At 48.9% G+C, this 14562-nt stretch overlaps 2 protein-coding genes across 2 annotated transcripts; one reads left to right on the forward strand and one right to left on the reverse strand.

Moving 5' to 3' along the window:
- Positions 1-532: 532 nt before the first annotated feature.
- Positions 533-5825, reverse strand: ZBTB42 (zinc finger and BTB domain containing 42). Its single transcript, XM_053697257.1, has 2 exons — positions 5647-5825; positions 533-4948 (listed from the first exon to the last, which is right to left on the reverse strand). The coding sequence occupies exon 2, from the start codon at positions 4932-4934 to the stop codon at positions 3504-3506; it is 1431 nt and encodes a 476-aa protein (XP_053553232.1). The 5' UTR covers positions 4935-4948; positions 5647-5825; the 3' UTR covers positions 533-3503.
- A 2312-nt stretch (positions 5826-8137) lies between these two features.
- LOC128649701 (uncharacterized PE-PGRS family protein PE_PGRS10-like) lies at positions 8138-10810 on the forward strand. Its single transcript, XM_053703116.1, has one exon. The coding sequence runs from the start codon at positions 8138-8140 to the stop codon at positions 10808-10810; it is 2673 nt and encodes an 890-aa protein (XP_053559091.1).
- The last annotated feature ends 3752 nt before the right edge of the window (positions 10811-14562 follow it).

Raw genomic sequence — 14562 nt, forward strand, 5'->3', positions numbered from 1 at the left:
ATCATGAATAAATCATCATGTGTTTCATATCCCTTTAACAAACAAACAGCACCCGCATGTGATTCTCAGGCTAAACTTAGCTTTACATTTATTTAGAGCCCTTTACGTTTACAGATTATTTTAGTAACAAACAATACAGAACTTTTCAGTAAAGTTGATTTGATAGAAGTTGTGACAAGTGGTTCCTTTACTAAGATTCGTGCAATCACAGCGCTGCGGAATCTGTTGGCGCTCTACAAATACCTGATAATAATAATCACAGGCAGCAGCGATAGGGTCATTACGACTAACAATTGCTTCGCAGGATATGTCCCTTTCATTTCTGGAGACAGTTTCCTTTGTTTTCAGATGACGCTTCGTCCTCGTGGCCAACTAACCAAGTGCCACTAAATGCCCTGATTTCATCAAATTATTCATTCGCTCAGGCAACAATCTTTAGATTAGCAGCTTTTCTTTATTTGGGGGAAAACATCTGCTTTTCTGAGCGCACAAGCGGCTATAAACACGAGACAACAAAGAGCAGAGATCAGAGTTTGTGATTTCTAACAGATTTGAGTTTTATTTTGTAACAAAAAAACAAAACAAAAATAATAATATATTAAGACATTAATCCTATTCACGATTGTCAGTTTAAACAAATATACCGGAGTATACAAATTTATCTTCACACACAATCTAAGAAAAATCATTACAAAATAAAAAAAAATCTAGTTTTTTCAGTAGAACAGCAACATATTTTCTTATAAAATATATTCCAAGCCATCAGTTTATCTACATTATATAGTAAAAAAAAACTTTACACAGGAAAAAAAAAAAAATTAGTGTTTTTTCCATGTAAATATTGTCACCCTAACAAAACCCAGATGCAGTAGAATTTCACAGCACTTTTTATTTCCAGTGTAATCCAAGAGTATTATTACACATAACTAATGTGCAATGTGTGTACAAATGGTAAAAAGATATTAGTGTAAATAACAAAAATAAACATTAAGTGCAAATGGCATTGCTTTTAACCCCTTGCCTGTTAAAGAAACATATATTGCAGTCCTCTCTGGCAGAAAAGGAGTTAAACTAACTGAAAAAGACAGTTTCATAAGCTGGTTAACAGAGAGTAGCACATTTCACATTTCTGTAAACAAAAATTTAAGATTTTAAAACTAATATATATATTATTTTTGTCCATGGAGGTTTAATCAGCGGAAAAAAGTATCTTTATTTCCCAGTGCTTTACAATATACTTTATCTGGTTTATAAAGTATACATAAATTAAAGAAAACAAAATAAAAATACTATTTCCGTTTCAGACACTTTCAGAGATTTTCTGTAAATGTGAAAGGGGGTTAAATGAGACACAAAACTAAAATCATAATAATCCAAACCAAAAAAAATCTAAATTATAAATCATATTTCACATAAAAAACTAATAAATACTATATCAAGTACCATCAGGAGAAAACACAATAACTTATTTTTTTAGTAATATCTTTTCAGTGCTATTTCCAATCACAGCAAAAATCATATAATTAACCATAAATAGAATCAGTGTTCCAGCTACTAAACATTCACAAAAAAATAAAATAATAATAATATATATATAAGTACATACTGTACCATAGTTCAATCTGAATGTAACAGCCACAACAAAAAATATTTAACAATCTGCTCTTGTGTTATAAATAGAAGGAGTCTGCAAAAGAAAATCACATTACATCTGTAGGTGAAGTATTGTTTATAGAAAACAAACTTTTTGTTATGATTAACCCCTTGGTTACCAGACAGCAAGATACCATGCATGCCCTGCAGCTCTCCAGCAGCCATGGGGTTAAGTCAATTTACTTTACTGATCCATACTGGACTTATTAATGCCATTAAATACTTTTAGAGTCATTTTCTATACAGTAGTGCTTGTTCTTGTCAAAAAGACTGAATTAGTATTGTAATGAGAGGGGAGGAACTCTAATCATATGTGACAATTGTTGTTGAAGATACAAAAAGCATTGTGGTACAGAACTGGAATGAGCTTTTATGAGAACAGACACACGTTATAATATCAGGGGGATTTAGGGACGTTTAGAATAATAGGTACAAGAGACAGCTAATTAGTCTGATTTTATACAAGTTAAGGGACTTTACAGCTGTTGGCAACACTAACTAGTATCAAATAGAACTAAACAGCTCATCTGCTTCAGATGAAACATGGTATTGTGCGCTTCTCTTTTCTTACTATTATTTAACCCCTCGGTTGCAGCAGAAAGTTAGACAATGCATTGCAGCTCTAGCTGGCAGACAAGGGGTTAAGTAACAAGGAGGGGGAAAAAACAATCACACAATAAAACTGATGTATATTTTATACTGATCCAACAGCACAATTGGACTCAGTGTCACATTATAAAAGCAATAGTCAATGCTTACTACAAACTTTACAGATGGTCACTGGTTTTTTTTCTGAAGCCACATATTTCATTAGTTTAATGAAGTATGGAGCAGAAATAAAAAATATAATAAAATGTTTCCTATGTCAACAGTTTCCTTATTTTAACCACCTGAGTTGCCACAGTGCTGCAACACACAGATACACCCTCTGGCAGCAAAGGGGTTAAGGAATTGCAGAAACAGAAAATTTCCTACATCAACCTTAATAAATTAATGGTCACTTTTACTGATAATGGTGACGTTTGTATGTTTAAATCGTCTTACATATTGGAAGTTGTGTTGAAATGAATATGACGATATAAATATAGGTAGTTTTGAGTGCACACAAAGTTTCATGTTTGCTGTTAACGCCTGTTTCATGCTCAATTTAAGCTACAAATGATATAGGACATCTGACATTGCAATACTTTTTTGCTGTTAATTTTGTAAAATTGTCTTTTTTTTACATAAAGGGGCAAAATACTCAAACATTTCCTATGTTCCATCTAAAAATGTATTAAAGAGCTTTCTTTTTAGAAAAACAGATGTTCAAAATGCCAAATAAACTTTTTTTCTATGGGGTATATCTTTATCAGCCAATAAGCAACGGATACCTACGTATCACCTGCACTTCCGGATTCCCATTAAAAGCTTTTACTTCATAATTTTTCATGCACAACTATTTTTAACCTGTTTATCTGCTGCCTTTTCATTTAGATGATAGAAAATACTGAGTATGATGTCCCTTTAAATTGGCAATTTGAAAAAATTGCAGAACATACGATATTAAACATTGTCACCTAATAACAATTGTCTCCCGTCATCTGCATCACCAACATTCACTATCAGAACTTGATTTAAACATTGTCACCTAATAACAATTGTCTCCCGTCATCTGCATCACCAACATTCACTATCAGAACTTGATTTAAACATTCTTCATTGCATTTTTAGCATATACAAAAATATATTATTTTTTAAAAATATACATTTTTTAAAATATTTCTGATGCAAATGAAACAGTGTGTGTCCAGCAGATTGTGGTGGTGCCCTGGGCATATTTATCAGCTATACAACAGTGTATTTTCCTGTTATACCACCAGAGACTTCACCAGGCCACAGTGGAACTTGCGGATGTGTCTGTACAGGTCACCTGATTGGGTGAATCGTCTCTCGCACCATTTGCACGCATGCGGCTTTTCTCTAGTGTGCACAACCGCATGACGACTGAGATTATGAGAATACTGGAAACTTTTTCCACACTGGCCACAGGTGTAAGGTTTTTCACCCGAGTGAGTCCGTTCGTGACGTTTTAAGGTGTACATACACGAGAAGGTTTTGCCACATATGTTACACGTGGGCACAGAACCATCTGGAGACATCTTGATGCGAGATCCATCTCGATCTTTAAAATGTGTACTGAGGTGGAGCTGCAACACGTGCGGACTTGGGAACACTTTGCTACAGAGAGGACAAATACAGATATGTCCCGGAGACACAAGGACACCGGACGTGGTAATTTCTGATGAGTCCATGTCATCTTCACTTTCCTCTCGTTCTGGATACAAGTCGTCTCCTCTAACATGAGAATTACCGTTCACAGGAAACATGTGTCCCAAGCCAGCCACTAGACTTTTGGCCAAGTTCCCAACGTGTTGGCTCTTTGGACTCCTGGCTTCACTGTTCTCCTGCTCTGACAGCAAGTCTTGTTCATCTTTAACAAGTGGCACAGTGCCCTGCTGCTGGCTGTCGGAAGCCAGCTGTCCAAAGACGTAGGAGGGGTGTAAGGAATCTCTCCCAGACATAGGCTTGAATGACAAATCGAGAGCACAATCCCCTTCGCTCTGAAGCTGTGTATGGTTAGCAGATCTCTGGGCCAAAGGGCATGACGGACTATTGACATTAGCTTTTGTTTTTCCAGCTGTTGTTGTGCATGAAACAGCCTCTGCAGAAACTGAATTGACACCTATCAAATCAGGAGACCAAGCAGGGAGAGGGGTGACCTTTTCTTTCCAAATGGGTCTCACATACTCCGCAGCAGCAATTGTTTGTTTCTTCCCAGTGTCTGAGATGTGTTCTTTATGCACATCAGTATCCACAAAGCCATCCTCTTTCTCCAAATCTGACCCATCGTCCACACTTTTGTCACCTGAGAGAAGTTCTTTATCTTTCATCTTGCCCTTGCAGACTTTGACGATGTCGTACATGTGCAGGTAGCTGGCGGCAGCTAATACGTCTTCAGCTGGGAGGTTGTTGAACTCCAGTTTCCCCTCGTACATGAACTGGAGCAGCAGACTGAAAGCTGGGGCCGTAACAATGTCACTGTTCAGATGCACAATATCCCTTTTGTCTAGCTGGTCTCTGTAGAAAAGATGGAAGTACATACTGCAGGAAGCCAGGACAGCTCTGTGGGCTCGGAACTGAGCGTCCCCAACTACAACAGTGCAATCACACAGGAAGCCTTGGTGACGCTGCTGACTCAGACACTGCAGTAACTGGCGGCTATGGTCTGGAAACTCCATTCTTCCTTCATAACCTGTTAAAAAAAAAACAGGAAAAACTTGAATACCCCCTGTAAACTAAAGCCTCTTAGCAGCTGGAATCAAAAGAAACAACTGACAAGCTAAGCAGCCAAGCCCCATATATATAACGTTTACTGTTCATTTTTCAATAGCAGTTGCATCTTGTAACAAATCACTCACCCTCCTGCACCTGCTCCGAACAGGAAAAACTTGATTTTAAATAAACAAAAGCTTCCAAGGAGCAGTTTCCAAGCTTTGTCCCTTTCGGTCAGTGCAGCAAGTAGTTATGGAAACCGCTGCCAGTGAAACACAGAACTTGGCTGCTGTAACTTTTGCTGTCTTCTGAACATTTCTTAAAGACATTTTACAACTACATTTATGCCACTAACAAAATTCACAAAGAAATAAAACAAAATTAAATTTAAAAAAAAAGGCAGAAAAAAGCAAAACTAACAGAATTCACAGACTTGTAAAAGATAAATATATAAAAAATGAGATTTTACAGCAACAAATATTTTTATAAAACAAACTTCTCTCCTGTACAAAAAAAAACTTTTTTTCTAGACACTTTCTAAAGAGGAAAAACATCTGCACTGATAAAGTTTAGCTAACAGGGCAGCCTGTGCACAGCAGTTTAGCCAAGTGTTAGCCTGTGCACAGCAGTTTAGACAAGTGTTAGTCTGTGCACAAGTTTACCAAGACTGAGCCTTACCTGCCCCCTTTGTTGCCAAGGGATGGCACAGAGCATGGGAGATGCCCCAGGGATGGCTAGTGTGAGCCAGCTTGCCTCTCCAGCATTGCAGGGATTGTGGTGCTGAGTGTCCCTGTGTCAGGGAGTGAGCAGCAGGAGGAGGAGGAGGAGGCTGGGACTAATTACACTGCAAGCTGGAGAGTCAGCTGCTCTGACTTCACAGCGATAGAAATGCTACTTCCAGCTGTGCTTCTTGTAATGCCATATGTTACTCTAAAGCTACCAGCCAACCACACTGCTCTCTTAAACTTCCAACAGCCCCATTTATAGCTGTCTCCTCCTCTAGCTGGGGGGCACATCTCACCCTCCTGGCTTTACTCACCAGTTGTGCTGCAGGTGTAGGGCAAACACTATACCCAGACAAATGGGGAAAGTCAAACTGAGGGACAGAAGTAATATGGGGGGCTGTGCCTGGGAAGTACAGGAGATATTTGGGGGGTTGTACCAAGGAAAACAGGGGGGCTGGCAAATGCTGGGGAAATATGGAGGTTGTACCCAGGAAAACAAGGGGGCTGGGGAATGCAGGGGAAATATGGAGACTGTACCCAGGAAAAAAGGGTGCCGGGACACGCAGGGGAAATATGGAGGTTGTACCAAGGGAAACAGGGGGGCTGGGACACAAAGGGGAAATATTGAGGTTGTACCCAGAGAAACAGGGGGGCTGGGACACGCAGGGGAAATATGAAGGTTGCACCAAGAGAAATAGGGGGGCTGGGACACGCAGGGGAAATATGGAGGTTGTACCCAGAGACACAGGGGGGCCAGGACACAAAGGGGAAATATGGAGGTTGTACCCAGGGAAATGGGGGGGGGGGGGGGCTGGGACACACAGGGGAAATATGGAGGTTGTACCCAGGGAAACAGGGGGGGGGGGCTGGGACACACAGGGGAAATATGGAGGTTGTACCCAGGGAAACAGGGGGGGACTGGGACACACAGGGGAAATATGGAGGTTGTACCCAGGGAAACAGGGGGGCTGGGACACGCAGGGGAAACATGGAGGTTGTACCCAGAGAAACAGGGGGGGGGGGGCTGGGACACACAGGGGAAATATGGAGGTTGTCCCCAGGGAAACAGGGGGGCTGGGACATGCAGGGGAAATATGGAGGTTGTACCCTGGGAAACAGGGGGGCAGGGACACACAGGGGAAATATGGTGGTTGTACCCAGGGAAACAGGGGGGTCTGGGACACACAGGGGAAATATGGAGGTTGTACCCAGGGAAACAGGGGGGGGCTGGGACACAAAGGGGAAATATGGAGGTTGTACCCAGGGAAACAGGGGGGGCTGGGACACACAGGGGAAATATGGAGGTTGTACCCAGAGAAACAGGGGGGCTGGGACACAAAGGGAAGGGAAAATATGGAGGTTGTACGCAGAGAAACAGGGGGGCTGGGACACACAGGGGAAATGTAGAGGTTGTACCACGGGAAACAGGGGGGGCTGGGACACAAAGGGGAAATATGGAGGTTGTACCCAGGGAAACAGGGGGGCTGGGAAACGCAGGGGAAATATGGAGGTTGTACCCAGGGAAACAAGGGGGCCGGGACACACAGGGGAAATATGGAGGTTGTACCCAGAGAAACAGGGGGGCTGGGACACACAGGGGAAATATGGAGGTTGTACCCAGAGAAACAGGGGGGCTGGGACACGCAGGGGAAATATGGAGGTTGTACCCAGGGAAATAGGGGGGCTGGGACACGCAGGGGAAATATGGAGGTTGTACCCAGGGAAACAGGGGGGGCTGGGACACGCAGGGGACATATGGAGGTTGTACCCAGAGAAAGAGGGGGGCTGGGACACAAAGGGGAAATATGGAGGTTGTACCCAGAGAAAGAGGGGGGGCTGGGACACAAAGGGGAAATATGGAGGTTGTACCCAAGGGAAACAGGGGGGCTGGGACACAAAGGGGAAATATGGAGGTTGTACCCAGAGAAAGAGGGGGGCTGGGACACAAAGGGGAAATATGGAGGTTGTACCCAGGGAAACAGGGGGGCTGGGAAACGCAGGGGAAATATGGAGGTTGTACCCAGGGAAACAGGGGGGCTGGGACACGCAGGGGAAATATGGAGGTTGTACCCAGGGAAACAGGGGGGCCGGGACACAAAGGGGAAATATGGAGGTTGTACCCAGAGAAACAGGGGGGCTGGGACACGCAGGGGACATATGAAGGTTGCACCAAGAGAAATAGGGGGGCTGGGACACGCAGGGGAAATATGGAGGTTGTACCCAGAGACACAGGGGGGCCGGGACAAAAAGGGGAAACATGGAGGTTGTACCCAGAGAAACAGGGGGGCTGGGACATGCAGGGGAAATATAGAGGTTATACCCAGAGAAAGAGGGGGGGCTGGGACACAAAGGGGAAATGGGGGGGGGGGGGGCTGGGACACACAGGGGAAATGTGGAGGTTGTACCCAGGGAAACAGGGGGGGATTGGGACACACAGGGGAAATATGGAGGTTGTACCCAGGGAAACAGGGGGGGACTGGGACACACAGGGGAAATATGGAGGTTGTACCCAGGGAAACAGGGGGGCTGGGACATGCAGGGGAAATATGGAGGTTGTACCCAGAGAAACAGGGGGGCTGGGACACACAGGGGAAATATGGAGGTTGTCCCCAGGGAAACAGGGGGGCTGGGACACGCAGGGGAAATATGGAGGTTGTACCCAGGGAAACAGGGGGGCTGGGACACACAGGGGAAATATGGAGGTTGTACCCAGGGAAACAGGGGGGTCTGGGACACACAGGGGAAATATGGAGGTTGTACCCAGGGAAACAGGGGGGGCTGGGACACAAAGGGGAAATATGGAGGTTGTACCCAGGGAAACAGGGGGGGCTGGGACACACAGGGGAAATATGGAGGTTGTACGCAGAGAAACAGGGGGGCTGGGACACAAAGGGAAGGGAAAATATGGAGGTTGTACGCAGAGAAACAGGGGGGCTGGGACACACAGGGGAAATGTAGAGGTTGTACCACGGGAAACAGGGGGGGCTGGGACACAAAGGGGAAATATGGAGGTTGTACCCAGGAAAACAGGGGGGCTGGAGAATGCAGGGGAAATATGGAGGTTGTACCCAGGGAAACAAGGGGCCGGGACACACAGGGGAAATATGGAGGTTGTACCCAGAGAAACAGGGGGGGCTGGGACACACAGGGGAAATATGGAGGTTGTACCCAGAGAAACAGGGGGGCTGGGACACGCAGGGGAAATATGGAGGTTGTACCCAGAGAAACAGGGGGGCTGGGACATGCTGGGACACAAAGGGGAAATATGGAGGTTGTACCCAGGGAAACAGGGGGGGCTGGGACACGCAGGGGAAATATGGAGGTTGTACCCAGAGAAACAGGGGGCTGGGACACAAAGGGGAAATATGGAGGTTGTACCCAGAGAAACAGGGGGGGGCTGGGACACAAAGGGGAAATATGGAGGTTGTACCCAGGGAAACAGGGGGGGCTGGGACACAAAGGGGAAATATGGAGGTTGTACCCAGGGAAACAGGGGGGCTGGGACACAAAGGGGAAATATGGAGGTTGTACCCAGAGAAACAGGGGGGCTGGGGAATGCAGGGGAAATATGGAGGTTGTACCCAGGGAAACAGGGGGGCTGGGACACACAGGGGAAATATGGAGGTTGTACCCAGGGAAACAGGGGGGGCTGGGACACACAGGGGAAATATGGAGGTTGTACCCAGAGAAACAGGGGGGGCTGGGACACACAGGGGAAATATGGAGGTTGTACCCAGAGAAACAGGGGGGCTGGGACACACAGGGGAAATATGGAGGTTGTACCCAGGAAAACAGGGGGGCTGGGACACAAAGGGGAAATATGGAGGTTGTACCCAGAGAAAGAGGGGGGGGCTGGGACACAAAGGGGAAATATGGAAATTGTACCCAGGGAAACAGGGGGGGCTGGGACACAAAGGGGAAATATGGAGGTTGTACCCAGAGAAAGAGGGGGGCTGGGACACAAAGGGGAAATATGGAGGTTGTACCCAGAGAAACAGGGGGGCTGGGGAATGCAGGGGAAATATGCAGGTTGTACCCAGGGAAACAGGGGGGCTGGGACACACAGGGGAAATATGGAGGTTGTACCCAGGGAAACAGGGGGGGCTGGGACACACAGGGGAAATATGGAGGTTGTACCCAGAGAAACAGGGGGGGCTGGGACACAGAGGGGAAATATGGAGGTTGTACCCGGAGAAACAGGGGGGTTGGGACACACAGGGGAAATATGGAGGTTGTACCCAGGAAAACAGGGGGGCTGGGAAACAAAGGGGAAATATGGAGGTTGTACCCAGGGAAACAGGGGGGCTGGGACACACAGGGGAAATATGGAGGTTGTACCCAGGGAAACAGGGGGGGGCTGGGACACACAGGGGAAATATGGAGGTTGTACCCAGGGAAACAGGGGGGCTGGGACACGCAGGGGAAACATGGAGGTTGTACCCAGAGAAACAGGGGAGGGGGTCTGGGACACACAGGGGAAATATGGAGGTTGTCCCCAGGGAAACAGGGGGGCTGGGACATGCAGGGGAAATATGGAGGTTGTACCCTGGGAAACAGGGGGGCAGGGACACACAGGGGAAATATGGAGGTTGTACCCAGGGAAACAGGGGGGTCTGGGACACACAGGGGAAATATGGAGGTTGTACCCAGGGAAACAGGGGGGGGCTGGGACACAAAGGGGAAATATGGAGGTTGTACCCAGGGAAACAGGGGGGGCTGGGACACACAGGGGAAATATGGAGGTTGTACCCAGGGAAACAGGGGGGCTGGGACACAAAGGGAAGGGAAAATATGGAGGTTGTACGCAGAGAAACAGGGGGGCTGGGACACACAGGGGAAATGTAGAGGTTGTACCACGGGAAACAGGGGGGGCTGGGACACAAAGGGGAAATATGGAGGTTGTACCCAGGGAAACAGGGGGGCTGGGGAATGCAGGGGAAATATGGAGGTTGTACCCAGGGAAACAGGGGGGCCGGGACACACAGGGGAAATATGGAGGTTGTACCCAGAGAAACAGGGGGGCTGGGACACACAGGGGAAATATGGAGGTTGTACCCAGAGAAACAGGGGGGCTGGGACACGCAGGGGAAATATGGAGGTTGTACCTAGAGAAATAGGGGGGCTGGGACACGCAGGGGAAATATGGAGGTTGTACCCAGGGAAACAGGGGGGGCTGGGACACGCAGGGGAAATATGGAGGTTGTACCCAGGGAAACAGGGGGGCTGGGACACAAAGGGGAAATATGGAGGTTGTACCCAGAGAAAGAGGGGGGGGCTGGGACACAAAGGGGAAATATGGAGGTTGTACCCAAGGGAAACAGGGGGGCTGGGACACAAAGGGGAAATATGGAGGTTGTACCCAGGGAAAGAGGGTCGGCTGGGACACAAAGGGGAAATATGGAGGTTGTACCCAGAGAAACAGGGGGGCTGGGAAACGCAGGGGAAATATGGAGGTTGTACCCAGGGAAACAGGGGGGCTGGGACACGCAGGGGAAATATGGAGGTTGTACCCAGGGAAACAGGGGGGCCGGGACACAAAGGGGAAATATGGAGGTTGTACCCAGGGAAACAGGGGGGCTGGGACACGCAGGGGACATATGAAGGTTGCACCAAGAGAAATAGGGGGGCTGGGACACGCAGGGGAAATATGGAGGTTGTACCCAGAGAAACAGGGGGGCCGGGACAAAAAGGGGAAACATGGAGGTTGTACCCAGAGAAACAGGGGGGCTGGGACATGCAGGGGAAATATAGAGGTTATACCCAGAGAAAGAGGGGGGGCTGGGACACAAAGGGGAAATGGGGGGGGGGGGGCTGGGACACACAGGGGAAATGTGGAGGTTGTACCCAGGGAAACAGGGGGGGGCTGGGACACACAGGGGAAATATGGAGGTTGTACCCAGGGAAACAGGGGGGCTGGGACACACAGGGGAAATATGGAGGTTGTACCCAGGGAAACAGGGGGGCTGGGACATGCAGGGGAAATATGGAGGTTGTACCCAGAGAAACAGGGGGGGGGGGCTGGGACACGCAGGGGAAATATGGAGGTTGTACCCAGGGAAACAGGGGGGCTGGGACACGCAGGGGAAATATGGAGGTTGTACCCAGGGAAACAGGGGGGCTAGGACACGCAGGGGAAATATGGAGGTTGTACCCAGGGAAACAGGGGGGCTGGGACACACAGGGGAAATATGGAGGTTGTACCCAGGGAAACAGGGGGGGCTGGGACACAAAGGGGAAATATGGAGGTTGTACCCAGGGAAACAGGGGGGGCTGGGACACACAGGGGAAATATGGAGGTTGTACCCAGAGAAACAGGGGGGCTGGGACACAAAGGGAAGGGAAAATATGGAGGTTGTACGCAGAGAAACAGGGGGGCTGGGACACACAGGGGAAATGTAGAGGTTGTACCACGGGAAACAGGGGGGGCTGGGACACAAAGGGGAAATATGGAGGTTGTACCCAGGAAAACAGGGGGGCTGGAGAATGCAGGGGAAATATGGAGGTTGTACCCAGGGAAACAAGGGGCCGGGACACACAGGGGAAATATGGAGGTTGTACCCAGAGAAACAGGGGGGGCTGGGACACACAGGGGAAATATGGAGGTTGTACCCAGAGAAACAGGGGGGCTGGGACACGCAGGGGAAATATGGAGGTTGTACCTAGAGAAATAGGGGGGCTGGGACATGCTGGGACACAAAGGGGAAATATGGAGGTTGTACCCAGGGAAACAGGGGGGGCTGGGACACGCAGGGGAAATATGGAGGTTGTACCCAGAGAAACAGGGGGGGGGCTGGGACACAAAGGGGAAATATGGAGGTTGTACCCAGAGAAACAGGGGGGGGCTGGGACACAAAGGGGAAATATGGAGGTTGTACCCAGGGAAACAGGGGGGGCTGGGACACAAAGGGGAAATATGGAGGTTGTACCCAGAGAAACAGGGGGGCTGGGACACAAAGGGGAAATATGGAGGTTGTACCCAGAGAAACAGGGGGGCTGGGACATGCAGGGGAAATATGGAGGTTGTACCCAGGGAAACAGGGGGGCTGGGACACACAGGGGAAATATGGAGGTTGTACCCAGGGAAACAGGGGGGGCTGGGACACACAGGGGAAATATGGAGGTTGTACCCAGAGAAACAGGGGGGGCTGGGACACACAGGGGAAATATGGAGGTTGTACCCAGAGAAACAGGGGGGTTGGGACACACAGGGGAAATATGGAGGTTGTACCCAGGAAAACAGGGGGGCTGAGACACAAAGGGGAAATATGGAGGTTGTACCCAGAGAAAGAGGGGGGGGCTGGGACACAAAGGGGAAATATGGAGGTTGTACCCAGGGAAACAGGGGGGGCTGGGACACAAAGGGGAAATATGGAGGTTGTACCCAGAGAAAGAGGGGGGCTGGGACACAAAGGGGAAATATGGAGGTTGTACCCAGAGAAACAGGGGGGCTGGGGAATGCAGGGGAAATATGCAGGTTGTACCCAGGGAAACAGGGGGGCTGGGACACACAGGGGAAATATGGAGGTTGTACCCAGGGAAACAGGGGGGGCTGGGACACACAGGGGAAATATGGAGGTTGTACCCAGAGAAACAGGGGGGGCTGGGACACAGAGGGGAAATATGGAGGTTGTACCCGGAGAAACAGGGGGGTTGGGACACACAGGGGAAATATGGAGGTTGTACCCAGGAAAACAGGGGGGCTGAGACACAAAGGGGAAATATGGAGGTTGTACCCAGGAAAATAGGGGGGCTGGGACACACAGGGGAAATATGGAGGTTGTACCCAGAGAAACAGGGGGGCTGGGACACAAAGGGGAAATATGGAGGTTGTACCCAGGAAAACAGGGGGGCTGCGACACAAAGGGGAAATATGGAGGTTGTACCCAGAGAAACAGGGGGGGACTGGGACACAAAGGGGAAATATGGAGGTTGTACCCAGGAAAACAGGGGGGGACTGGGACACAAAGGGGAAATATGAAGGTTGTACCCAGGAAAACAGGGGGGCTGCGACACAAAGGGGAAATATGGAGGTTGAACCCAGAGAAACAGGGGGCTGGGACACAAAGGGGAAATATGGAGGTTGTACCCAGAGAAACAGGGGGGGGGGCTGGGACACAAAGGAGAAATATGGAGGTTGTACCCAGGGAAACAGGGGGGGCCAGGACACAAAGGGGAAATATGGAGGTTGTACCCAGGGAAACAGGGGGGCTGGGACTTGCAGGGGAAATATGGAGGTTGTACCCAGGGAAACAGGGGGGGCTGGGGCACAAAGGGGAAATATGGAGGTTGTACCCAGGGAAACAGGGGGGCTGGGACACCCAGGGGAAATATGGAGGTTGTACCCAGAGAAACAGGGGGGGCTGGGACACAGAGGGGAAATATGGAGGTTGTACCCAGAGAAACAGGGGGGTTGGGACACACAGGGGAAATATGGAGGTTGTACCCAGGAAAACAGGGGGGCTGGGACACAAAGGGGAAATATGGAGGTTGTACCCAGGAAACCAGGGGGGCTGGGACACACAGGGGAAATATGGAGGTTGTACCCAGAGAAACAGGGGGGCTGGGACACAAAGGGGAAATATGGAGGTTGTACCCAGGAAAACAGGGGGGCTGCGACACAAAGGGGAAATATGGAGGTTGTACCCAGAGAAACAGGGGGGGACTGGGACACAAAGGAGAAATATGGAGGATGTACCCAGGAAAACAGGGGGGGACTGGGACACAAAGGGGAAATATGAAGGTTGTACCCAGGAAAACAGGGGGGCTGCGACACAAAGGGGAAATATGGAGGTTGTACCCAGAGAAACAGGGGGCTGGGACACAAAGGGGAAATATGGAGGTTGTACCTAGAGAAACAGGGGGGGGGCTG

The sequence above is a fragment of the Bombina bombina genome, chromosome 1 (genome assembly GCF_027579735.1).
Source record: "Bombina bombina isolate aBomBom1 chromosome 1, aBomBom1.pri, whole genome shotgun sequence".
Lineage (NCBI taxonomy): Eukaryota > Metazoa > Chordata > Amphibia > Anura > Bombinatoridae > Bombina > Bombina bombina.

Excerpts from the sequence above, each read along its gene's own strand:
- ZBTB42 (XM_053697257.1), bottom strand. The coding sequence starts at position 4,934 with ATGGAGTTTCCAGACCATAGCCGCCAGTTACTGCAGTGTCTGAGTCAG.
- LOC128649701 (XM_053703116.1), top strand. The coding sequence starts at position 8,138 with ATGGAGGTTGTACCCAGGGAAACAGGGGGGGACTGGGACACACAGGGG.